Raw genomic sequence first — 25,395 nt, 5'->3', positions numbered from 1 at the left:
AAAACTATGACATAGCAATGGTGAAAGCAGGGCATTACCCATTTGCTTGCTATAACCCATAGACCTTTACAGTATAAAGAATAAACCTTAATGTAAGCAAATTTTTAAAACTCTTCTAGGAGGTCAGAAATGCAAACTGTGACAAAAAGGATCTAACTGTGCTGCAAATGCATGAATAACATCACAGAAGAGAGTAAAAGGAAAAAGTCCTGATCCAGGTAACTCTGGAAATGCATGGTATATGTAAAGCTAAAAAGTCTTGCACATAAGACCTACACTCTAGTTGAAAAACTTATCTCCCATGGGAATATAGGTTAACAATTCTGATACTATTGTAGGTACATACTAGAACCAAAAAATTAAGTAAATGGGGCGCATGGGTGGCTCAGTCAGTTAAGCGTCCTACTCTTGATCTCAGCTCAGGTCTTGATCTCAGGGTTGTGAGTTCAAGCCCTGCATTGGGCTCCATGCTGGGCATAAAGCCTACTTAAAAAAAAAAAAAAAAATTAATAAGGGCAAATGGAGAGAGCCAGCTTTGTCCCTGTTGCAGTGAGCATTTACAGATAAGCAAGGGGAGGAGGCTAGAATGATCCATGTGGTAATATAACAGATTAGAGGTAAAGCCAAATTATAAAACCAGGTTTAGCTTGGTATAGATACAAATGACTACATACAGATTTATGGATGTGTGTATAGATATGCACATACATTTTCTTGCTTGATCAGCTATGACAGCTCAATAAAAGCAACAAGACCTCTCAGTAGCAATGAGCACATTTAGTACCCAAATATTTGTTTCCAACACCATTCTCCAATAAAGGGAACTGGGGTTCCTTAGAGAGACAGCTGATTCTGGGACTAGCGCAGGAAATATACAAGATGAGTCTGGAGTATTCTGAAGTGCCAGAGAGTAAGGAAGTGCTCAAAAACCAAACACACCAAAAATAAACCGTCTTGATGATGCACAGGAACCAACAGAAAGGTTCCCAATGGCCAAAGCTAGAACAATTTAAGCAACAAAGTAGTACTAAATTATAACCCCAAGTATAAAAACAAATATTTAGGAGTCCATACTGACATAAATAAGTGACTGAATAAGTCAACAAAAGAGAAAAATATCTCTCATGCAGAATTCCAAATTAATTTATGTAGATACTCTGTTCTCTTTAAGTTTGAGCTGTGCAGTGACTTCTTTCTAAAGAATAAAATATGGAAAGTATGGAGAGGAGAATAACTTTACAGTGAAGATACCTGACGAATACTACTTCAACCAGATGATGAGTCAACATCAACTATAATAAATCATATTAATAGTATAGTATATACATGATAAAAATGGCACTTCACCTCTATGGTTTTCCTCCCATCCACAACTCTAGTCTAATCATGAGGAAAACAGGAGACAAATCACAATAGAGAAGTATCTATAACACCAGACCAGTATCCCCCAAAACTGCCCAAGTCATCAAGATAAGTCTGAGACACTGCCACAGTCAAGAAAAGTTTAAGGAGACACGAAAGCTAAATGTAATTGGTATCCTAGATGGAATTCTAGAACAGAAGAACAGTAGGTAAAAAGCTAAAGAACTCTGAAAAAAAAATGTAGACTTTATTACATATATTAATAAGAATTTTATTTTATATGGTTAATCATAATGCATCCGTTCATGAACTACACTGTGCTAATGTAAAATGTTAATAAAGGAAACTGGCTGCAGGGTATTATGGGAATTCTCTGTACTTTCTTTTTAATTTTTCTGTAAATCTAAAACTGTACTAAAAATTAAAGTCCATTAAAACATATAGGAAAGGGGTGCCTGGTGGCTCAGTGGGTTAAGTGACCGACTCTAGATTTTGGTACAGGACATGATCTCCTGGGTTCGTGGGATTAAGCCCACATGGGGTTCTGAGCTGCAGCACAGGGATTTTCTTTCTCTCTGCCTCTCTCATGCACATGCCACACTCTTCCCCTCAAATTAAATAAACTTAAAAAATATACATAGGAATATTTTAGTTTCTTCCCTGGGGTAGTAACATTTGAATACTATACCCTCAAGACTGTCATGTAGACTAAAAATAAAAACCATAATAATAATTTAAAACTTTTATAAGGAATCAAGAGCAGAAAATGCCTAACCTGAGAGTTAGAAAACATGGAAAAAGTAGCAACTCTGCCACTAATTTTGAAATCTTGGACATGACTCATCTTTTCTGGTCTAAGATTTACACCTATAAATTGAGAGAGATAAAACAGCCTCTGAAACCATTATCCCTACACCTACTGTAAAGTCATAGAGTAAATCTCTTTTTCTAGTAGCTCATAATATTAAACAAAGAATTCTGTAGTACCTCTAATTTCAAAGAGAAAAATAAAAGCCAGGTTCAATGACATGAGCGATTTCCATAATAGCTCTGCCACTTCTACTAAAGACAACTGGTCAAGAATCCAGTTGAATCCAAAACACTAAATGATCCATGATGGGCAACTTCTGATAGCCTACATTGCCCAATAACCTCTGTTCCGGAAGATATCCTTCCAGAAAGGATAGGCCAAGGCAGACTTTCCCCGCCCCCAACCAACCATTCGTTCCACCTGTAACCAACAATAATTTTACCAGGGATGAAAACCTGACCCAGGGAAGCTGATCTACTGTACAGTCAATAACCAGGCCTTCTGTTACAGAATGTGAAGAGGATCTAGAGAAGAAAGGTCAAGTAGAGGAGTTGGGACCAGGGGAAACCTAGAGGAAAGATCTGCCATTTGCAAATCAAAATTATAGGGGGAAAAGTGAGCAAAAAACATTAGTAAAAAAAGAAAAACCAGTCTGTACTGCACAAAGAGAAGCATAGCTAAGAGAGTATAATCTTTTTAAAAAAAAATTTAATGTTTATTTTGGAGAGAGAGAGAGAGAGAGAGAGAGGGCACGTGCAAGTGTAAGTGGGGGAGTGGCAGAGAGAGGGGGAGACAGAAAATCCAAAGCAGGCTCCACACTGTCAGCACAGAGCCCAGCATGGAGCTCAAACTCACAATTAGTGAGATTATGACCTGAACTGAAATCAAGAGTCGGATGCTTAACTGACTGAGCCATCCAGGCACCTCTGAGAGTATAATCTGAAACCAAAAGATTACAATTTCACAAGGGTTGGCTAGGCTTTATTTTCTGACCTTGAATATTCATAAGATTGCCTACTATTTATTTAAAATAACCTTTTATATTTGATATACTTTGACTGGGTTTTCTAATTCCTGCAACCAACAAGCCCTTACTAAAACAAGCTCTGACTACTGTGACTTTGCTTATTCCCCTCACCAGTTTTAAATTACAGTTCATTACTAGTTGCTGGAATTTAATAAACTTGTATTCAAACTGAATATCATTTGAAGTCTCATACAAAGGCTTTCACAGGGAATTTTTTTTTTTTTTTTGAAAGAGAACAAGCGAGCATGAGTGGGGAGAGGTGCACAGAGAGAGAAAAAGTGAGAGAATCCTAAGCAGGCTCATGGAGCCTCACGCGGGGCTCGATCCCGCAACCCTGGAATCATGACTATGACCAGAGTCACAGGGAATTTTTAAAGGAATATACCAGTATTTTTTTAATCCACATATTTGTAGCCTTCAAGAAATTGTGGTTTTTTTCCTCCTTAAAGACTCTAGGCTTCTTGTAATAAGAAACCATAAAAGATGACTTTATAACTGGTTCCTAAAACCTATTTCTCTAAATCTATTCAATAAAATTCTTGAGTTTCCTTAAGAATTCAGGAAGCTGAATGCAACTGACTGTACTGTGGTTAACATTATAGAAGTTGCACAATAATCTAGAAAAAAATCCTGACCACCAGTCAGATCAAGATTTACATATTTTCTCTAGAGTTTTAGATTACCCATTCTAAGAAACAATACATTAGAACATGTAAAAAGTTGCCCTTCTATTCTGTAATTGCAAATACATAAAAATTTCACATAATAGAGACAAACCAGTAATCTCTAGTTATAAACTAATATTCTACAGGGCAATATACCTCAAATATAGCTAAAGAATTTATCTGTTAAGCTATCTGTATACAATCATCTTACAATAACTTCAAAGACACAGGATATGTCTTGTGTTTTTAATTATTTCTAGCTTCTACTCAAAATTATGAGTTTATACAGAAAAAGCTAAATAATATCCCCTATTGAAAATCTTAAATAGAACAGACACATAAATAGGCAGGGACACACATTTTCTTTCAAGTCCTTCAACTCAATAAAGATAACCCAAACACATTCTTACCATTCTGTTGCTTCCTAAAGCCTACTGGCAAAACTCTAGATTGACTGTAAAAATATATTTAAAACTATACAAAACATTCTGATCATACCAAACTTATAAATTTATTTTGTAATACAATCACTTTCTCTCTTTGGGGTCTGGTATTAACAACTGAGCTTACATTTTTTTTTATACAGGCATGTAAAAACATTATCCTACCACCTGATAATGTGTTCAGACAACCAACGTGATCATGAGGCACACCCTTCTTCCCCAAATCCCCCACCATCCAATTATCTCTCCACAACTCCTGAGTTTAGTGAACTATGTGAATGATTATGTCACTGATTCAACATTTCTTTTGAAAACTTAAAATCTAGATTTTTTAAGTAAAAAAAAGGAAATAATCACTAGTACTAAATTTCATAAATTCAAAGTATTAAAAGTTCAACTAATGGCATAAAAAAAACTCTACTATGAAAAGCATGCTAAATTTTTCTCTGACATTTTCAAAGCAGGATAAGGTTTACATTTCTCCAAAGATACATCAACCAACAGAATGACATGGTTCCTCCAAAGAGCTTGAGTTCTATTGTACATGTTGCTATGATAATGCACACAAGGAGTAATCAGTCAATCTTGGGAAGATAGGAAAGAATTCTCAGAGTATAGAATTTCTAAATTTAAACATCTTACTCCTTTTGCAGACAGAGAAAGGAAGATAACCAGGGAGATGGGGTAAGAGTGGACTAGAGCAGGCATTTAGGCATATAAGAAAGCCTCAAGTAAAAGAATATAACAAGGAACTAATAATAATCTGTTTAGAATATCGAGAAACAGACAGTAAAAGAATGTTTAAAAATCATGCAATAATTCATTTTACTTTCTTAAATTTTTTAAAACTTTGATTCATTTTTGACAGACACAGAGAGACAAAGCACGAGTTGGGGAGGGACAGAGAGCAAGGAAGACACAATCCAAAGCAGGCTCCAGCCTCTGAGCTGTCAGCACACAGCCCAATGAGGGGCTCAAACTCACAGACCACAAGATCATGACCTGAGCTGAAGTTGGACGTTTAACTAACTAAGACACCCAAGCCCAAATAATTCATTTTAAAGAGTAGATTTTATTCTAAAAACATTTATTCTAGCTACACTGTAGGAGTCCATTGGGGAAAGAGTACACTAGCACTGCAGAAAGCAAGTTAGGAAGCATTTCCAGTAATCCAGAAAAGAGATGACAGAGATGACCTAAATTTAAGAAAGCAGCACTGAGAACAAAGAAATAAAGTTGAATCATAACACTGGTAGGAGAGGAGGGTGTAGTGAAGAAGTAATTGAAGATTACTCCTGTTTTTCCAGACTGGGCAAGTGAAAGATACAATTAAGTGAAAAGATAGTGTTGAATACTGGATGTGTGCGAAGGAAGCAATGGTAAGTTCAATTTTAGACATGTTCCATTGAGTTTACTGTGGAGAAAGCAAATGGATATATCTTGCAAGCAGTCTGAAGCCTAAGAATAATCTGACTGGAGATATATACATTTGGAAATCCATCAATATAGAGATGATAATTTAAACCACAGCACTGTGTGAGAATATCAACAGAGAGCATACAAAATAAGAAAGAAGTCAATAACCAAAGCCCAAGCAGTGCCAAAAGCAAGGGGAAGGGCAAAGATATATTTATACATTCATTTGAATTACAGAAATCAAATCATGTCAAAAATTTTTTTAACAGATAAGAAAACTAACAACCTCAGAAGTTAAAAACATTTACCCAGCATCATACTACCAGCTGAGAATTCTACTGGAAGGAGACTGGGATGTTCCTCAAATCTAGTTCTTTTGCAAATAATCTACAAATAAAACTTCTAAAAATATTAAGATTCTAGATTAAATAAGATAGCATTTTAAAGATAAAAACATTATCCAGTCATGAATGGTGACTTAAAAAACCTTATAAAATATTACATTTGGTTCATTTAACTTGACTCTTCATATCCATATATATATTTTGAAATGTTTATTAAGAAGATAATTCAGGTGTTGACGATAATCTTTTTCAATGGCACTTTCCACTCTCATTGCCAATAAGCTATTAGCATGACCCTTTCTCTCCAACTGAAAATTTAATCATAACAAAATAATCCATGCCTTTATATTCTGACAACTGTCAGTTAAAGTAACATAAAAAATACATTTACAATTAAGAGGAATGATAATATAGGACAAGTGAAAAGAAGCAAACAACAAAAGTTGAATCAGTTCTCCAACTTCACATAAATGGTAAAAATAGTACCAGGGAAAATAAATTTCTGCAAAATACTTAACATTTATAAGAAACTACATTAGACGGACAGTCATAAAGAAAGCATATTCACCATAGCTTTCTGAAATATACTACATCAAATTTGGCCCAGCCAAAAGACCTGAAAGGAAAAACAACTAAAATCTAGATACATTACTCTTTCATCTTTTAAGGTTAACACTTGAAACCTAGTAAACCCTGTTTCGTATCTTCTTATGCATCACTGTATCTTGTACCCATCCTCATGAAGTGTATCTGAACCAGTAACCCAATTTTTACTTCTGCTCAAACCATAGCAACACTTCATCAACACAACTAAAACAATGTCAAGTCTCTTTTACCCTCATTCTTCAATTCAAATTGGTATTATTCCAATTTCTCTGACTTCAGCTTCTTAGAAAAAAAAGCTGCTGAAACTAATGTTTTACTAATAAGTAGAAACTAGTCCTCACTGTCACAGGAGTGTCAACAAAAATAATTTCCAAATGGTCAAACTTCAGGCTGGGTGAATGTCATAGGAAGAAAACATACATAGTGCATACTGAAATCAAATCAGAAAGTTCCACTTTCAATCATGACAGAGTAACAAACACTGAATATCCTCTTGCCATACACAACTAGACAACTGGAGAAAACACAGAAACAATTATTGTTAGACAACAGACAATATGTAGTGCAGGACTATGACCTGTAAGAGAGAACAAACAAATAAGATAAGCCACACTATGATCACACTTTCCACATGGAAGTATCATTAGTACTGCAGAACAGGAAGCTGTCTTGCTGAGCAGAGACAGAGAGAAAAAAGAGTGTTTGGGGAAGTGAGGCAGCTGGAATTTGTGGGACAGAGCACCAAAGAGGAAGAAACAAAACAGAAAAAGACAGAGAAACACCAAATATTTGTGTAAGGGTCCCCTGGAATCTTACATGTACAAAGCTGCACATGTAAAACATGAGATTCCACAAGACCAACTATTTTCATGAGGCTAGAGTCTTCCTTCAGGTTTCAACTAGCCAGAGTAAAGACCTTTTTAAATGAAACACCAGAAAGGCCATGCCAAGAAGTAAGGCTAAACTAAACCTAAAATACAGGCTACTCTGGACATCCCCCTAACACAGCTAAAACATAAACCTTAATAGGATCAAGCATATTATCAAGTAAATTAACTGCCTGTCAGAACAAATTTCAATACTTTTAAAGAAAGAGAACAAAATCCAGACCCTCAGTAATATTTGTATGGTGGACATTTGAAATATTTTAAGTATGTGAAAATGAATCATAACACACTACAGATAATTCTGCCTACTGAGAGTGCCCTGAACAAATTGCTCAGACTCTTCTCATCACTTTACAAATTTCTCTATGTTAAAATCAGAGATTAAAGAGAAAAGTAGAAGCAGCTTTCCATGACAATGTAAAAGAAATAGCGGTACACAGACCTCACTGAAGACACATACTTCACTGAAGAAACAGAAAAGTCACAAAACAGATCTTCTCATTTATTACTGAACATTGTAATATCTAATGACATGAGTCATCAAAGAAATATATATATGGTATAGTCTGCTCACCAATTTATAAAAACACATCATTTTTAGAAGTCTATTTATTTTGAGAGGTGGGGGGGGGAGGGGAGGGCAAAGACAGAAGGGAAGAGAGAATCCCAGGCAGGTTCCGTGCTCAGAGAGCAGAGCCCAACTTGGGGTTCAAAGCAGGGCTCAATTTCTTGAACCATGAGATCATGACACGATCCAAAATCAAGAGTCAGACACTTAACTGACTTGGCCACCCAGGCACCCCAAACTTTTTTGAGCTTACAAAAAACTACTAAAATCAGGTTCCTGCAACTAACGGCTCAGCTTCAATTAGTCTCAAATACTAAATGGCTTTTACTGCTGAGGTGCCTGGGTGACTCAGTCGGTTAGGCCTCCAACTCTTGATTTTGGCCCAGGTCATGATCTCGCAGTTCAAGAGTTCAAGCCCAGCATTGGGGTCTGTGCAGATGGTGCCTGCTTTGGGATTTTCTCTCTTCCTCTCTCTGTGCCTCTCCCCTGGCTCACACACATGTGCACGCTCACTTGCTTGCTTGCTCTCTCTCAAAATAAACTTTAAAAAAGAAAAAATATGGCGCACCTGGATGGTGCAGTCGGTTAAGCCTCTGACTTTGACTCAGGTCATGATGTCATGGTTTGTGAATTCAAGCCCCACACGGGGCTCTGTGCTAATGGCTCAGTCTGGAGCCTGCTTCAGAATCTGTGTCTTCCTCTCTCTCTCTCTCTGCTCCTCCTCTGCTCATGCTATCTCTCTCTCAAAAGAAACAAACATTAAAAAAAATTTTTTTAATAAAAAAAACCCAAAAGGGTTTTGTTGCTAATGAGTACTTATTGCCATGTATAAAGAAACAACTGTTGTTTCTCTATCCAGAATTTAGATACCTGGTAGCTTATGTAAGCAACAGCCTCTAAACTAAGCAAACAAGACAACATACAATTAAAATGAACATCTCCTTGCACTAATGCTTATCTATGCATTCAAAGAGAAATTCTTCAGTGCATCACTCAAGAATCTTGAGACATAATTCTGACAAGCCTGGTTATTCTGATTCTAAGTTTAAAGAGAACAAAAAGCACTACAGCACTAGAGACAACAAAATGAAAGTCAACAAAAATGAAGAAAAGAAGAAAATTGTAAGTTACAGAATTTGAACATAAAAAAGAAGCTAAATTATGAGAACATAAAAAGCAGAGAAGTGTGAATCGTTTCACATAAGCAAAAACAGAGATATTCTGGCAGTGATGACAGAAAAGTATCACTACATAACCTCTGTCAGCAAAAATGACTCTGAGTCAAGAAGAAAAAGGTAAATTATACTATAAACACACTCAGATTACAACAGAGAATCCCTTTTGGAAGCCATTCACATCAGTTGAAATAAAAGATGTTGATATGGAAAGGAAAAAAACAAAGAATTCACTGATTATTTCTTAGTCAACGGCATGCTCCTCTTACAACCAAAAATGTTATACTAAGGACATTATTTATCTCTCTCCTCTCATTAATCTTGTGCCAAACTACTGGGGCCAATCCAGCTATTATATTCCACAGTCTTGTCCAATTAGTTGAGAAGGTACACCACGCATGAGTCTTCTCTGGTAACCTCTGACTTTAATATACTTAAATGCATTCTAAACACCCCCCCCAAAGTATTTTTTTTCAAATTATCCAAGTTCTCTTTTTAAAGTCAAGCTGTAGCATAAGTTTTATACCCCCAATTCATACAGGGCAATTATTCTTCACAGATAAACTAACAAAATGTTCTTTAAAACAATGAACATGAAAACATTTCATCCAATAAGTAAAACAGGTTACTTACCAATAATGCTGATTCTCTGACAGATAAAACCAGATAATCATGATTATGCAATTACAGAGCTTAAACTCAAACCAAAGAACTGTAAAAAGTGAGTACCTAGCACCTTCTCCTTGAGAGTTCTAAACCTAGAAACCCGAAAATCCACGGAATTAAGTCTTTACTGGATGAGGTAAACCAGGAGTAGTTCAGACTATGAATTAGAATATGGGAGTTCTTTATGTACCTATAGATATCTGCCTCTATCTTATGTGTGCCAATAGTTCCTCATACTTTCAATAAATAACTTTAAAACCTTAATTGTGAGTTAGGAAATGGGGACTGTATAATGCCACCTATGCTATCTACTTCTGAGTTGGAGTGTCAAATGAGAAATTCAGTGAAATCACTTGGTACCTTATGAAGTATAACACAAATATAACATTATTTTATCTAGGGCAAGATGGCTCCTCTATTGCTTTCTAAGCAAAATCGATCCCTAATCCTGGAGTTTTCTGGTCCCTTGAAAGAAACTTAGACAAACAGTAAAAGTAGTCTCACAGGAAGTGAATCTACAAGACCTCATGAGGATTTTCTCTATGCAGCTTCTGAAACCGATGAAGATATCAGAAGATTGATCATAAGCATAGTGTAAAAGAACATATTGTAATTATTTAAAGTATATTAACGTTTTCAGAGGACCAAGTTTAAAAATACAATTCCTATAAATATTCTCTAATATGGCTTAAAAATGTCTTACCTAGAGACTACATGAGCAATACTCTATTTGATAAACAACTGGCTTATTCTTAAAACTTTCATTATCTAGAAACTTGAAAATTGGTATAAGCATTAATAATCTTATCAGTGAGTTAACCCTTTAGAAAACCTCAAGAATCCAGAAACTCTTAATCTGACTTTTTATCCTCTGCCTGTTCATGAAAAGTTGTAAGATCTTTAAATGAAGCTATCCAAGGCCATTCGAATATAAATTTAAGTATTCTTGTACAAGGAGAATACAGAGACAAATTCAGAGACAACTGACCAAATCACATTTCCATTCAAAAATTTATTTTCTAGTGGTTGCCTTGTGAACTGGGAAAAAAGCTCTGAACATTAAAACCCAGGACCTTCTCTATACCTGTTCTCCCTAGAGCAAGAACTTCAAATCTAAGACACCTGATTCAACGCTTCTGATTCAAAATCCACAAAAGGTCAATTCTCAAAAAGAAAAGGCAAATCATAGTTAAGTACATGCTCTCAGTCAGTCTGGCTATTAGGCCAAAAAGGTAGTCACCAGGTATTACCTACCACTTTAACAGAATCCTTCAATCTTGAAGATCAGAGTTTTGAGGTAAAATAATATTTTTTTGATTCCCCACCCACTACTCTTTGAGAAAGCACATCTAGTAAAATAATCCACAGCTGGAATCTTGCCAGAAACAAAGATAATACACACTCCCCCTTGCTCATAGTTTTCCATTTGGAAAAATAAATATATAAAAGCAAACTGTGGGTTTATATGCTAAAGAAGAGGGATGGCATCTAAAAAGGAAACAGGGTAAGTATCCAAAATGTCCACAAATTCATTTCTCTGGCCTATGGCCTAATTGCCATGAATCAGGTCTAAGGCTAGGATTCTTTTTTTTTTTTTTTTTTTAATGTTTATTTTTGAGACAGAGACAAAGCATGAGTGGGGGAGGGGCAGAGAGAGAGGAAAACAGAATCCCAAGCAGGTTCCAAGCTCCAAGCTGTCAGCACAGAGCCCAATGCAGGGCTCAAACTCAGGAGCCGTGACATCATGACCTGAGCCAAAGTCTGGCACTCAAACAACTGAAGGACTCAGGCACCCCTAAGGCTAGCATTCTATACACAATATCTTTTCAAACATTTACAAAGCATTTCATTAGATGACCTTATATGTGATATCCTTGCAAACAAGACAGATAAATTATAGGCTAAATGGTAGGATAGAAGGTTACTGATTAAATAATCAATGTTAACTTAGAGAAGAGTTGTAACTCGAATAAAGAGCTATGTCCTCCTGGCTCCAGACAAAGAACTAGGCCATACTGAGTGTTTTCTATCAATAACATATTTTTTAATCTGGCCATCAGGAAGTACTCATTCCCTACTGGTAAAGACAGTCGTGTGTAATCTGAGCAATGCCCAATTCCCAGTTTCAAAAGGAAATTGTCTATAGAGAAATTTACTAGCATGAAGAGCATGAGAAAGAAAAACAAAGTATTTGATACAGTATAATGTGTACACCTGTGTATGCAGCAGAATATTCCACCTACCCCATTTATCTTTTTTTTTTTTTAACCCCAAATGCATTTTCAAATGCAAGAAATTAGCTTGAGACTTCAAAGCACTAGATGGGTATCACGATGCTATCCTTTACAATGATAATTTGGGTACAAAAAAAAAAAAAAAGGCCAAGACAAAAGGCTCTTGGCTCTAGACAAAAAGCATTTGAAGAAGGATTTTACTGAAAGAGATTGCATCTAACATGATCAAACACCCTCTCTCAATTTTCTTTAAATTATCTCTAACCAAGATGCTAATCAAGATGCTCTCACTCTCCATCTCACTTCTACCAACATGCTTCCTCCAGAGGGAAAAAACATTGAAAGTGAATTGTCAAAAGGTGCTATCTTCAAAAGACTGGAGAAAGGCAACAAACCAAAAAAGAATGATTTCTTTTGCCAAAGGTCACCCAATGAGGCATTAATTTAAAAATACTGTCCTAATAAAGCATCTACCATCCAAATTCCAAAGGACTTTGTACATCCTGAGAAACCCATGAAACTGTATTGGTCTCATTCTCAAAGGGTTAGGAATACGGAACATCACTTTTTAAATATTATGACCACTATCTTTACACAACTGTTTTATAAACATCATCCTTCAGAATTACTATCAGGAGAGCTGTAACAAAAAAAGGAACATAATGAGTTATGAGAAAATACTTCCCATCAATATTCTAGCTAAGTCTTGGGGCACGTGGGTGGCTCAGTCGGTTGAGTGGCTGACTTCAGCTCAGGTCAATGATCTCACAGTTCGTGAGTTCGAGCCCCCCTTGGGCTTGCTGCTGTCAGCTCGGAGCTCACTTCAGATCCTGTCCCCCTCTCTCTCTGCACCTCCCCCACTCGTGCTCTCTCAAAAGTAAATAAAACACTAAAAAAAAAACAAAAACAAAAACAAAAGCTAAGTCTTAAAAAGAGCATTTCTTTGCCAAAGAAACAATAAAAAACAAAAAATTAATGAGTATATTTTGTAAAAATGCACACTTCTTGAGTTTTTGGTCTTTCCCCAAGACATATGCTCTTCCTCCTTGTGCCTCCAGATAAACAATTCTGTTTTTAAAAACTGATGAATAATACCAATGGTAAGAACTCAATTTATCTGAAATTGAAAAAACCTCACTTAGTTGTTTTCCTATCTCAGATTGGACTTCAAATATTTCAAATACATAAAAATGCTAACAGTTCTATAAAAATAAATGAATAAAATACTCACATAAAATGACCTCTCTATTAAATCAATATTAAAATACTATTTATAAAAAATTTTTTTCAGAAAAGAAATCTATGCTAAAAGGCCACCAAATTATCATACACAAATGCAACTTATCTATAATGTATGGCAAAAAATTATTATGTTCCACAACCAGGATTTGATACTCTGATCTGATACATACCAGAATCTGGCAATTGTCACAACAAAAGCATTACAAACTTTCCTCAAATTAACATTTTTACATAGCCTATATAATGTGATAGCAATTCAAAAGCATATTTTATAGGGGCAAAAGGTGATTTTTCTGTTGTTGATCATGGTGTTTACAGTAAGCACTGTTCGCTGTTCATCAACAGTTCCTTGCATGATTACTCGGAGTTAGCTCCAATTTATTTGTGTTATTACCCAGAATACTCTGCCTTCAAAACAAAGGTTAAGAACTGACAGTATTTTAAGATAGTCTCCCCTTATAATTCAGAGTCAGGAAAAATTTGTTTCAAATGCTTATGTAAACTACGCAACAGACTAACTCTTGCTAATATGCTAATTACAATATACAATTAGCTGTCATGGTATTAACAGTAATATCTACTCTACAAATCACAAGTCAAAGGTAATGCATAAAGTACATTTTTTAGTCAAAAGTTTTAATTGGAAAGTAGATATAAGCAACTAGGATAAAAGTGGATTTATAGCCTGCCAGATTTCTCTTAATCTATATGATGTCTAAGCACTCGTTAATTCTTCTACACTGCCTAGAAGGCCTAGACACTTCATAAAGTTCTGCAACTATAAATCAAAGTGTACTGTGATAACTAAAAATGTTTCCATTTTACAAATTAACTGAAATGGTATAAAACTTATTAATAAACAAAAACACCATCAACCATGGCTTCCACATGTCTTTTCTAACTAAGATGTATGAACTATCAAAACTAGAAAACCATATTGTCATTGAGAAGAGTAGTAAGTTGAGTTTTAAAGTCTTTCTTTTTTTGGAGCTTTTTTAAGAGTTGAGATAATCATTATGTTAAACCTAAAATTTCAGCTAAAGCATTAATTTCAGCTATAATAAAAATGCTACGAATAGACATTTAAGAATAGATACTGAAAGCGTGGGGAATAATAAACAAAGCAGAATTCATGGTTACCATATTTACACATACTCTTTGTTGTGTTTCAGTGCCACATGATCTGATTCAAAGTAATAAACATCAGGATCATCATCTTCTTCTTCTGTACTGTGTGGATTGGCACTCTCTTTGGCAGATGGCAAATGTCCAATATTAAGTCTTGCCTCTGAGGGTGGCTTACTTAGTCCTTCACTCCCATAATTTCCAGAGTCACAAAATATTCCTTTTTCATTCTGAGAAATTTCATCAGGATTTGTGGGAGATTCACTTCTATTATCACTAACAGTTGCATTTGTTTCATTGGGACTAAGATTATTCTCCTCAAATTGTCCATTTTCTCTGCAAGGAGAATTGTTTTTAGTGGGACTACCTCTGGTAGGGGCTGCCCTTCGTGGTGAAGTTCTCAGAGTATATCGATGTTCTTGAGGTTCTGATAAAGACATCATTTGAGCTGAAACACAGTCTAGAACAGAAGATGATTCTGGTTCTCCAGAGACTGGCATACTCTCAAGACTCGTGTCCAGGGCGTTATTGGTGTTTTCATTACACTGCTCTTTTGAGGCACTGCTATCTCCCACCACATCTACTTCCTCCTCAGAATCCCTTAAGGATGACTGAATTTCAGAAAAGGGACCTGTAGCTGGCTCAGTAGTCAGCTGATTAACATGTTCCACAGGCAGGCAGGCAGTTACTATTTTGTGGTCCTCCAACTTGACCTGCACTTCTGAATTTGTGCAAGGCACGTTATGGTCTATATAACTGTCGTCCTTCCTACTATCAAGGAACATTGAAGTGTGGGTATCCGAATCCCCATTTTCAGCTACTGACTTTTCCTGTAACACATACGAACCAGTGCTATTTTGTTTAGTGTTCCCATCAGGCTGACAGTCGTCATAGTTTATAACAGCTGAATCACTGTCATCAACACCATTGACAGCCAAATAGCCTGCGATTTCTTCAACTACTGTAGAATTAAGTGGCCCTTCCTCACTGACATTCACCTTTTTAATTTCCCTTTTCTCACAATCATCCAGTATAAGACATCGACAAGCTCGTTTAGTCCCTTGAAAATCTGCATCATTGTCCACTACTGTATTCCTCTCTTCTACCGACTCCTTGTCTGATTTTATAGGTGAATCTTCTTCTGAACTGTTTGGTGCTTCAGATCTAAGACAACGCTTAATTCTTTTTAAAACTGGTGAAACAGGTTCTGTTTGCCTTCTCTCACAATTTTCTACAGCCTGCCTTTCTATGTTATCTTTTTCTGAAGAAGAAAGTCCTCTTTTCCTAGGGCTTACCCATGATTCTCGAGTACTTTGCTGTTTTAAATCAGTAGTTCTTCCATTATTATTTCCTTTCTGAATTTGCACAGGCTCTGGTCTCTTCTTTGGTGATCTTGATCGTACTTGAGAATGAGAAGAGATTTCTTCAGGGTGAGCAATGCTACGATTCCTTAAAGTTCTACCACAAAAAGATTCATCCAAGCCGTTTAACCCCACTGTTGATCTTGTAACACGAGTAGATCGGGAAGCAGCCATACTATGGCAAGTCCCTACAATACGGTCATCATGATCCACTCATTGGGAAACCTTCAAAAATGTAAACAAAATAATGAGAAAAAGGTAATAGTTAATATACCTAAAACAAAAGCATAGAGCTATTAACTTTTAAATCCAAGTATAGCCAATATTAATAAATTACGTGATATAATTTCTTTTATTAACATTTCCAAAAATGATATTAATAATAACAGCTAACAATTATATGGTACTTAATATGTTCCAGGAATCATTCTATATGCTTTACATACATTAACTCATTTAAGTCTCACAACAACTAAGGTAGCTGCTATTACCATCCCTACTTTACAAATGAGGAAGAGGATGAGGTATGTGTATAGTTTAAGTAATGTGTCCAAAACCATACACAGAAGTGGCAGAGCAGGGCTCTAGAGACCATGCCTTTAACCTGCCTTGCTGTTTATCTGCTTTTCAGATACAAAGGCACAAAGGGCCCAGAGAAGAGTTACCTCAAAGACAGGATTTCATCTTGGTTATTAAAATAATACCTATGAATTTATATAGCAACAATCACAAAAACTATCCCAATCATTTCTTATGTTTTCTCAAAACATTCCTGGGAGGTAAAGTGGTAGGCTCAGCTCTTCTTAATTCACTCTTATTAAAATGAGTTTTAGGTCAAATCCTCTGATAACAAACTATGTGACATCCAAAAACTTTCGGTTGTAACCAAGCAGATGAACAGATATCACAATCCTAGCTTGCAATAAGCTAAAAGCAAAACAGAGGAAAGCCAAACCTCCCTAGTCTCTAGAAGTACAGCCATAAATTAGCAAGTGAAAGGAAGTATTCTGAAGAGGATAGAAGAAAAAGGAGAAGCCCCCCCAAAGCAAATACTGCATCTAAGAAACAAGGACAACACATTCTCTCCTTCTTTAAACTCCTGTATATACGTATATGCCACAGTTTTAACGCATATTGGGAATGAGCTGGTTTTCTGATGTGGATGTTGGGTGTGTCTAAGATAGAAATGCAAGGGAAATTGAAAACTGCCCTGATTGATCTACCTGGATAAACTCTTAAGTGGTTATTATTTTCCAAAGGTTCTCCCATAAAGCAGAATAAAGGAGCTATTAACATTTCAAGTATCCATTCTTCTGCTCCTCTTCTGTTTAGCTTTCACAAGGTAATTTGCCACTTCACTGCTTAACTTCCAAATGGGGGGGTAGGATGGATACAGAAAGAAGCCAGTAACAGCTGTAGTACATAGTTGCATAGTACCCTTCCCCCTCCCTTCCACGCTTCCCATAGTTCCTCCTACAAACCCTCCCAATGCCGTTCTACCTCTCCCCCTGCAAATCAAATACAATTTCTCTTTTGCCTCAACCAGAAATGTCTAACAGCAGAACAGTTATGAAGAACTACAGAAGCCATAGCAACATGCTACCACATACCAAAAAAAGAAATATTAAAGGGAAATGTAAATGTCTTCCTGTTCCTGACTGCTGACAAATGTATTAAGTTTCCCAAAAATATGTAAGCTGATTGAGTTTAGTTTTGTTTCACAGTAAGGTATACTTTTAAATTTTTAATTAACAGTTTTTAAAAATCTTACAAGACTCACAAAACCAGCTCTGGGATTAGAATATGATAATTTGTTCTAGAGAGTTATACAGCCATTGCATGAATAAGTAAAGGACACCAATCAGAACTTAGAAATACATTTCACATAGTAAACTTCTCCTATTTTGGGATTCATTAGAGGGACGTGATATGTAATTCTCTTTTGCTTAAATCTTGTCATGAAGATTACAGTCTATTTTAAATCACAGGTAATAAATATTGAATGTACCATAAATATCCACTTTTAATTACAAAAAAACATAAGTTAAACTTCAAATGATGCTCCAAAACAGCACAAACTAAAAAAAAATATATTAAAATCAATTTATTTGTTTATATACCCAAATCTGGAGCTCTGAAATTTGAAGGTTACTAATTTTTAAATATTAATTACCTATGTAAATACACAAAAGAAACATAAGTTAATTTTTTGAACTTTACAAAATATAACGCAAACATCTTTAACGCAAATTTGATTACACTCATAATTTGATTCAAAAATAATATTGGCAATAGTAATATTTTATATAAAAAAAGAATCTGTTAACCTTTACTTTTTAAAAGGTGATGCCAATTAAAGACATATAAACCTCAAATGATACCCATAATAGGCACTCCTAAGCCCTTTTCTTTCCATAGCAATCCAAATGAAAGCAAAATTGCTGCCCTGTCATTATTAATAAAACAAACCTATTATTATTACTCAGAGTTACTTGTAAAGAACATATGTATAATATTTCATATTATTAGTATTATGTATGTATACATAATATATATAATTATAAAACACCACCTATAATGAGGGCCTATTTTATTTCTTCACCATTTCAGTGATCAAAACACTAATAAATATGAAAGATTAAACCTCTTTGTTTCTTCTGATCCCTAAAAAGCATTCTTATTCCATTCAACAACTACAATAAAGTCCATTTTATTTATAGTTCTCAAATCCTGTGCTATTGAGCCATATTTAAAGCAAACCTGTTTTATAACAAGGATGCTTTTGGTACCTCAAAATCTCACAACTCGAAGTGTGGCCTAAGAACCAGCATCATGGGCACCTCTTGGAAGCTTGCTGGAAATGCAGAATATCAAACCCTGTCCCAGATGTACCAATTAATCAGATTCCCAGGTGATTTATATGCCTGCTAGTATTTGAGAAGCACTGCCTTAGACCACTGCATCCAGACAGTATTCTACTAAAATCATATAGTCATCAGGTTCAAACTAAATTAGACCTATTTATAATGTATCTTTTAAAAGTCCTTATTTGATTCTAGAAATAATAAAGCAAGCAAGCAAGCCATGACCACTTTGGTTAAAGAAGTACAAAGTAGGACTCAATTGCTTGCCTGAAATTAACATATTGTATGCACTTAAGGTAATAAATTGGTAAACATTCTGAAGATTAAATGAAATCTGAGCATTCTTCCCTCTGATAATTTTTCTTCTAACTTTTTTCTTCATCTTTTCTATTCTGGATAGGCTTATACAAAGGCACATACTTTCTATAGTTATCTAGTAAGTTGAGTGCAAATTTCAATTACCAAAAAGGGACTAAAAATGTCCTGACCATCTCAACCAAGTCTTAACACTGTTTCCCATGTTTAGCAAAGTACTATAGACTTAAGTAGTTATTTTCCTCATTTTAGCTATGTAATATAGAGTTACTGACGAAATTCAGTGAACAGGTTTGGAGCACAAAATTATATTCCTGCCAAATATTAAATTACTAAGGGAACAGAAAGGGACTTGTTTACAAGCTAAGAATCTCAGAAAATAACCTTGCTAGTTAACTAAATAGGAGGCACATGGTGAAAATCTTAGCCAGCACCCAATTCAATCACTCTTGTTTCAGAATTAAGGGAAATTGTTAGTTAACATATTCCTATGGCAAAACTGAATCTAGCAGCTAGAATGTAGTTCCTATATTTTATCTACCAACTAATGAATATGGCACTTTCTAGAATAGAGGGAAGAGAATATGATCAATCATCAGAATTAAACAGACTCTTTTCCTCGGTCTCCCACCCTCAAAGCTCTTATCCTATTGGAGAGCACATCAAGGACAGTCAACCAAATTTCAGCCTGTCTACTCATATTAAACCCCAAATCCTACCTATACATCTAACATCTCACCCATTTATTTGCTGCTGAACTATCTTCCCCGAAATTTGAATCTACTTTTACCTCAAATCTAACTGTAGGATCCTGAAACAGTATCAGCAGTGTTTCAAATCATAAATGTCCAGCCCCTGTGATCACATCTGCAAACTGCATCAATATGAACTAAAAGGAATAATAAACATTAAATTAAAATGGTCCACCTAATGGAATACTACTCTATCACCCACTTATAAGAAATCTCAAAAAGGTATTCAAAAATAATGCATATAACCTTTTGCTCCACTATAAGTACCAAAATAGTATGCTATGGTGCATTTTGGGAATTGAGGGACTGGCAATCCTCCATTAACACCAATGTTCTAGCTGATATTTACTATCACAATATTAAGTTTTATTAATTGAACAATTTGTAGCAAATTGGTCATGATATCAAACCGAAGTGAAAGGCAAAAACAAGAACAATTGATCAGTGTTACCATAGGATTCTTCTGTCTAAAACATAAACACAAATTGTTTAGTAATGGTTCAGACTACCCTTGTCATACAATTCTTCTACGACAAATTTCTTCAGTTGAGCAATTATCACTATAAAGTTAAAAGTAGGAGAGTGAAACCTGAGGACCCACCTATGGATTTCAACTTAAAGTTCTTAATATTTGCCTTTTTGAAACTATGGATTCTATTATATACTACCTCGCATAAAGGGATCTCTTCTTTCTTCCCCATTAAGAGAGATGGATATAGATGACAGATAGATACATAGATAGAAAGCTGAATGAATACATACTTAAAAAGAAAACCGGTGAGAAACAGAAATCAAGCAATTTCATAAAGCCCCTTGAATCAAAAATACCTAGGAGTCAAAGACAGGTATAATACTGTAGAGTTCCAACATACTTAGGCACTTCGTTTATACCCCTAACGGGAAGAGTGGGAAAATATTTCATCCCTAACCCATTGCCTATAGCTCCACACTCCTATGAACTGCCAGCCAGACTATACAATTTGCCATGCAGACATACAGAAATATAACAAGTAACCATCCCCACCAAAAAGAAAAACAAAACAAAACAAAACTATAGTTGTCTTCACTACTGCAAAACTAAATAACTTACCTGAACAACCAAAGATCTATCATTGTGGAAATATTATCTTTTCCTTATATCCTGAAGGAGTTGGAGCTATGATCTAGAATAGAGCTTAAGCATCAGGGTTTCAGACTCTCAGCTTCAGCCATGGAGAATACTAGAACCTCCTAAATTCCTTTCGTTAAAATAAAATAATAAAAAAAATTAAAGAAACAAATTAACTTATGCTAACAGATTTCCCCACCTATAATAAGAGGAAATAGTAGGTAACAGAGTATCTATTCAAAATAACATCTTTGATACTTCTTAGTAACTCCATAGTCTCAGAGATACTAAGGAACCGCAACAGAATTTTTAAAAACCAACAAAAACAAATCAAAAAGAGCTTGAAATATACCAAATCCTTATAACAACTCATTATTAGTTTGCATCAAAATGTGACTCCATTCTTTCCTAGAGTCTACAGCAATATTTTTTTGAGGTGACCCGAAGACTGCCTTTAACAAGATATAAATAAGAATATATAATCTATTACTCTTATTCTAGAGGCCTTCCCAAGCTTTGGCCTTCAAATATGAAAAACTAGGGATTGAACAACAAAAATAATGTAAGTTATGCACACCAAAGAATCAACTAAGTCTTCAAATATCCATACATGGTAACCTTGATGATTACTTAAGTGCCGTAAGACTCTATTACAAAGAGAAACTTTTATTATTTTTGGCTTATGGATTTTCAGTTAGGACAAAAACAGTAAGGATTTTCTTTTAGTAAGTACCCAGTTGGCCAGATATTTTAATTAATCTAATTACACTCCATTTCTTGGACAGGCTGGTTAATTAAGAATTTTACTTTATAATAATGTATTATGATATCCTTTTCAGAGAATCTTGCTAAATATTATGAGTGCCCATTTAGAAAAAAGGAAGAACACAAGAAAAAAGACTAGCAATGTTTATGACAGATTGTCCCTTTATTATAAACACGAAAGTAAATATTCTAAAAGTGACACTATTTTCAGTGAAGGATTACAATTTTAAAACCGATACAGTTAACAAACCTTGTAATCTAGAGTTACTGCCTACTAAATATAAAAAGATTACAGTTTTAATCAGCTAGGAGATCAGTACCAACATCTAATATCTACAGATGCAACCTCTCCCAAATGTGCCCTGTAAATTCTTGAAAAACACAAGGTAGGAAAAATGTCTAAACAAAATCATTTAATACTGCATTAAGAAATATGCTAAATTAACAGGAGGGTGCACAGCGCAAACACAATCCTACAAAAAGTAACCCTTGACTTGAAAATTCACTCTTCTTACAACAAAGACTCCAACTGCCAACTCCTTTATATCCAAACCTGAACGCCTTTCACAAACATAGCAAAACATTACATTCTATAAGTATGTGGTGGGGATGGCAATCATCAGAGGCAGGATGCACAATTTGAGATGTGTCTGAGTATACATGGACACTCCCATTCTAGCACTCTATTCAAAGTTCTAGTCAGCCACCTTACTACCCATTGTGGACTGGGTGTGCACTATAGGAACCTCTTTTGTTATGATATTTACCAGGCAAGGATATCTGCAACTGTCATTTCACACAAGAACTGATACTTACAGCTGAGTTCTACCAGTATTAAGATACACAGGATTACCCAGACGTGTTTCTGAAAAGCCTGATACACTGAAAAAGAAATTTTGGTCAATGGCTTCTACTAACTAAAGCCCACTTGGCCTTAATTAAGATTACTTATTTTCTTACCTTTTTAAAAGTGTTTTTCGCCTAGTATTTGATTCCCAAGCGTCTGTATTTATTTGTCATCACTGTTAATGTCCATGTTACATTGAGACTTCAGGTATTAATTATTTATATGGATGTACTAGCACAACTTGGTATCTGTGAAGGGAAACCACAATATAGTCACTATGGATGTGTTACTGTTTACAGATTTGTGGACAAAAACGATATTTCCAAACACTTAGACAACACACTGCATTTTCTATCAATTTCACAAATAATTCCTCATATTAGCCTACAAAATATGTGTTATCTTCAATAGACTAAGATGAGTTGCTAACAATCATACAAATGCTTCTCAGAGTACGCACATAAAACATTTCAAAATCTAATTCTAAATTAAAATTCTTACAAATTTAAGAGCTCCTTAGATTTCTTTTCTGACTACTAATGAAGACATACCTCATTTCCCAGAAGCCTACAGTTTGCTCAGGGATTAATACAAAAGAATTTTTCATGTGTTTTATAATAGTATTAGGGAATAGGGGCACCTAGGTGGCTCAGTTGGTTAAGCATTCGACTTGGCTCAGGTCATGATCTCACGGTTTGTGGGTTAGAGCCCTTCATTGGGCTCTGTGCTGACAGCTTGAAGCCTGGAGCCTGCTTTGGATTCTGTGTCTCCCTCTCTCTCTGCACCCCGCCCCCCAGCCCCCACTGGCTCATGTGCATGCTCTCTCTCTCTCAAAAATACACAAACATTAAAAAAAATATTTTTAAAGAATGCAGTAAAAAAGATCATGACTTTCTCTTAAATGTGACTAAAACATTCCATATCCTCTAAAGTAATGATTTTGTCTTGTTTAGATTATCGCTCTATGAATAGTTTGTGAACATTATTTTGGAAGTAAATAGAAAATAAACGTGACAAAATAAGTGAAGAAATAAATCAAGATGAAACTATCCAAACATTCCCTAAAAGTAAGCTTCTTAAAAACATAAGACTTACTTATAGATTACAACTCTGAGAAACACACCAATGTGTTTATAATCATGACAAAAAGCATTATATAAAACTTTAAATCATTTCAACCAGTTTATTAAAAGAAAAACATGAGCTACAAAAAACTCATTCATATATATCATAGAAATAAACCTATGAATATCATTCTTAAATGATTTACCATTGTGTGCCATTCCAAATTCTTATGTAATAAAAAGAAAGAGCAAAAATCTACACAGACGGGCACCTGGGTGGCTCAGTCGGTTAAAAGTGTCCGACTTTGACTCAGGTCACCATCTCGTGGTCTGTGAGTTCCAGCCCCTCATCAGGCTCTGTGCTGACAGCTCAGAGCCTGGAGCCTGCTTCGGATTCTGTGTCTCCCTCTCTCTCTGCCCCTCCCCAACTTGTGCTCTCTTTAGCTCTCAAAAATAAACATTAAAAAAAAATTTTTTTAAATCTATACACAATATGCAGATAGCCTTATACCTGTTTTATGGATAAAATTGATCTGTCAACCTGCCAGATCTTATCAGTAAAAAGTTTCATTACAATGGAGTAGAAATTAATATGTTACATCAATTATTTTTTTTTTAATTTTTTTTTCACGTTTATTTATTTATTTATTTTAATTTTTTTTCAACGTTTATTTATTTTTGGGACAGAGAGAGACAGAGCATGAACGGGGGGGAGGGGCAGAGAGAGAGGGAGACACAGAATCGGAAGCAGGCTCCAGGCTCTGAGCCATCAGCCCAGAGCCCGACGCGGGGCTCAAACTCCCGGACCGTAAGATGGTGACCTGAGCCGAAGTCGGACGCCCAACCGACTGAGCCACCCAGGCACCCCATCAATTATGTTTCAATGAAAACAGAGAAAGAGTAAATAGTGATTAAGAAACTGATATCTATCAAGCACTTAAAAACAAGTTTATTCATTTGTTTACAAATGATAAACAATGTCATAAAAAAAAAATTAACACAGATCCAAGTATTCCCAAATTTAAAAGTTGCTATAAAGTCTTTTATAACAAGCAAATTAAATTAGCCAAAATTCTTACATTCCCTACATTGCATTCTCTCATTCACTATAGCATTTCCAATGGAGCAGATAAAGTAGTTTGATTTGTGACAAGATACAATTTTTTGTTTGAATTATTTAACTATAGTAACTTCCAGAAGTTTGAAAAACTTAGCTATTTTGTCTTTTAAAAGCATCCAAAATGGAAAACAAACCATTTAAATCCTATTCCTAAGGCCTTCTTATTTATTCCTGGCTACAGAGCTTTGCTTGTTTTCACATACTAATAAAATCAATTGACTATTCAAGAATTCCAAAAGCAAATCCAAAACCAATCTTGACTGAAAAGAATTACTTTTCCTAGTATTTGTAGTCTAACACTGGTACTACTGTGTTAAATAGATTACAGGATCTAAGATTCATGGCACATATGAAATCACTTCAAAAGACTACAGAAAATCTCACTAGCAAATATTACCAGTTCTGATTAAACAAAGTTGTAAGCTACACAACTTACTACAAAACTGTGAACTCTGAGAGCTAAATGCAACCTAAATTATAAGACACTGAAAATATTTTTTAGTTTTATAAAACTTGGAAAAAATTCAAAACAAGTTATACTATGGACTCATATTAGTACAGTTGTTATAAATGAAAATATTAAATTCTTCAGTTGTTATAAATGAAAATATTAAATTGTGCACTATTC

At 35.1% G+C, this 25,395-nt stretch overlaps 1 protein-coding gene across 8 annotated transcripts in view; it reads right to left on the bottom strand.

Annotated features, from left to right (window-relative positions):
• The window catches only part of ZZZ3 (zinc finger ZZ-type containing 3), a 107,612-nt gene that overhangs the window by 44,190 nt on the left and 38,027 nt on the right, over positions 1–25,395 (bottom strand). For 4 of the 8 annotated variants that reach the window (XM_047871631.1, XM_047871637.1, XM_047871636.1 and 1 more), the window contains exons 2-4: positions 22,697–22,831; positions 20,954–21,101; positions 14,602–16,157 (exon numbers count right to left, since the gene is read on the bottom strand). In XM_047871631.1, the coding sequence (XP_047727587.1) occupies positions 14,602–16,106 (1,505 nt within the window). In that variant the 5' untranslated portion in view covers positions 16,107–16,157; positions 20,954–21,101; positions 22,697–22,831. Of the gene's footprint in view, positions 1–14,601; positions 16,158–17,155; positions 17,311–19,901; positions 20,001–20,953; positions 21,102–22,696; positions 22,832–25,395 lie in introns of those variants that run through there. The other 4 variants (XM_047871632.1, XM_047871633.1, XM_047871634.1 and 1 more) reach the window with 4 other exon arrangements.

This window comes from Prionailurus viverrinus, chromosome C1 (genome assembly GCF_022837055.1).
Source record: "Prionailurus viverrinus isolate Anna chromosome C1, UM_Priviv_1.0, whole genome shotgun sequence".
In the NCBI taxonomy this organism is placed as follows: domain Eukaryota; kingdom Metazoa; phylum Chordata; class Mammalia; order Carnivora; family Felidae; genus Prionailurus; species Prionailurus viverrinus.
This window is presented reverse-complemented; position numbering and strand designations above follow the sequence as displayed.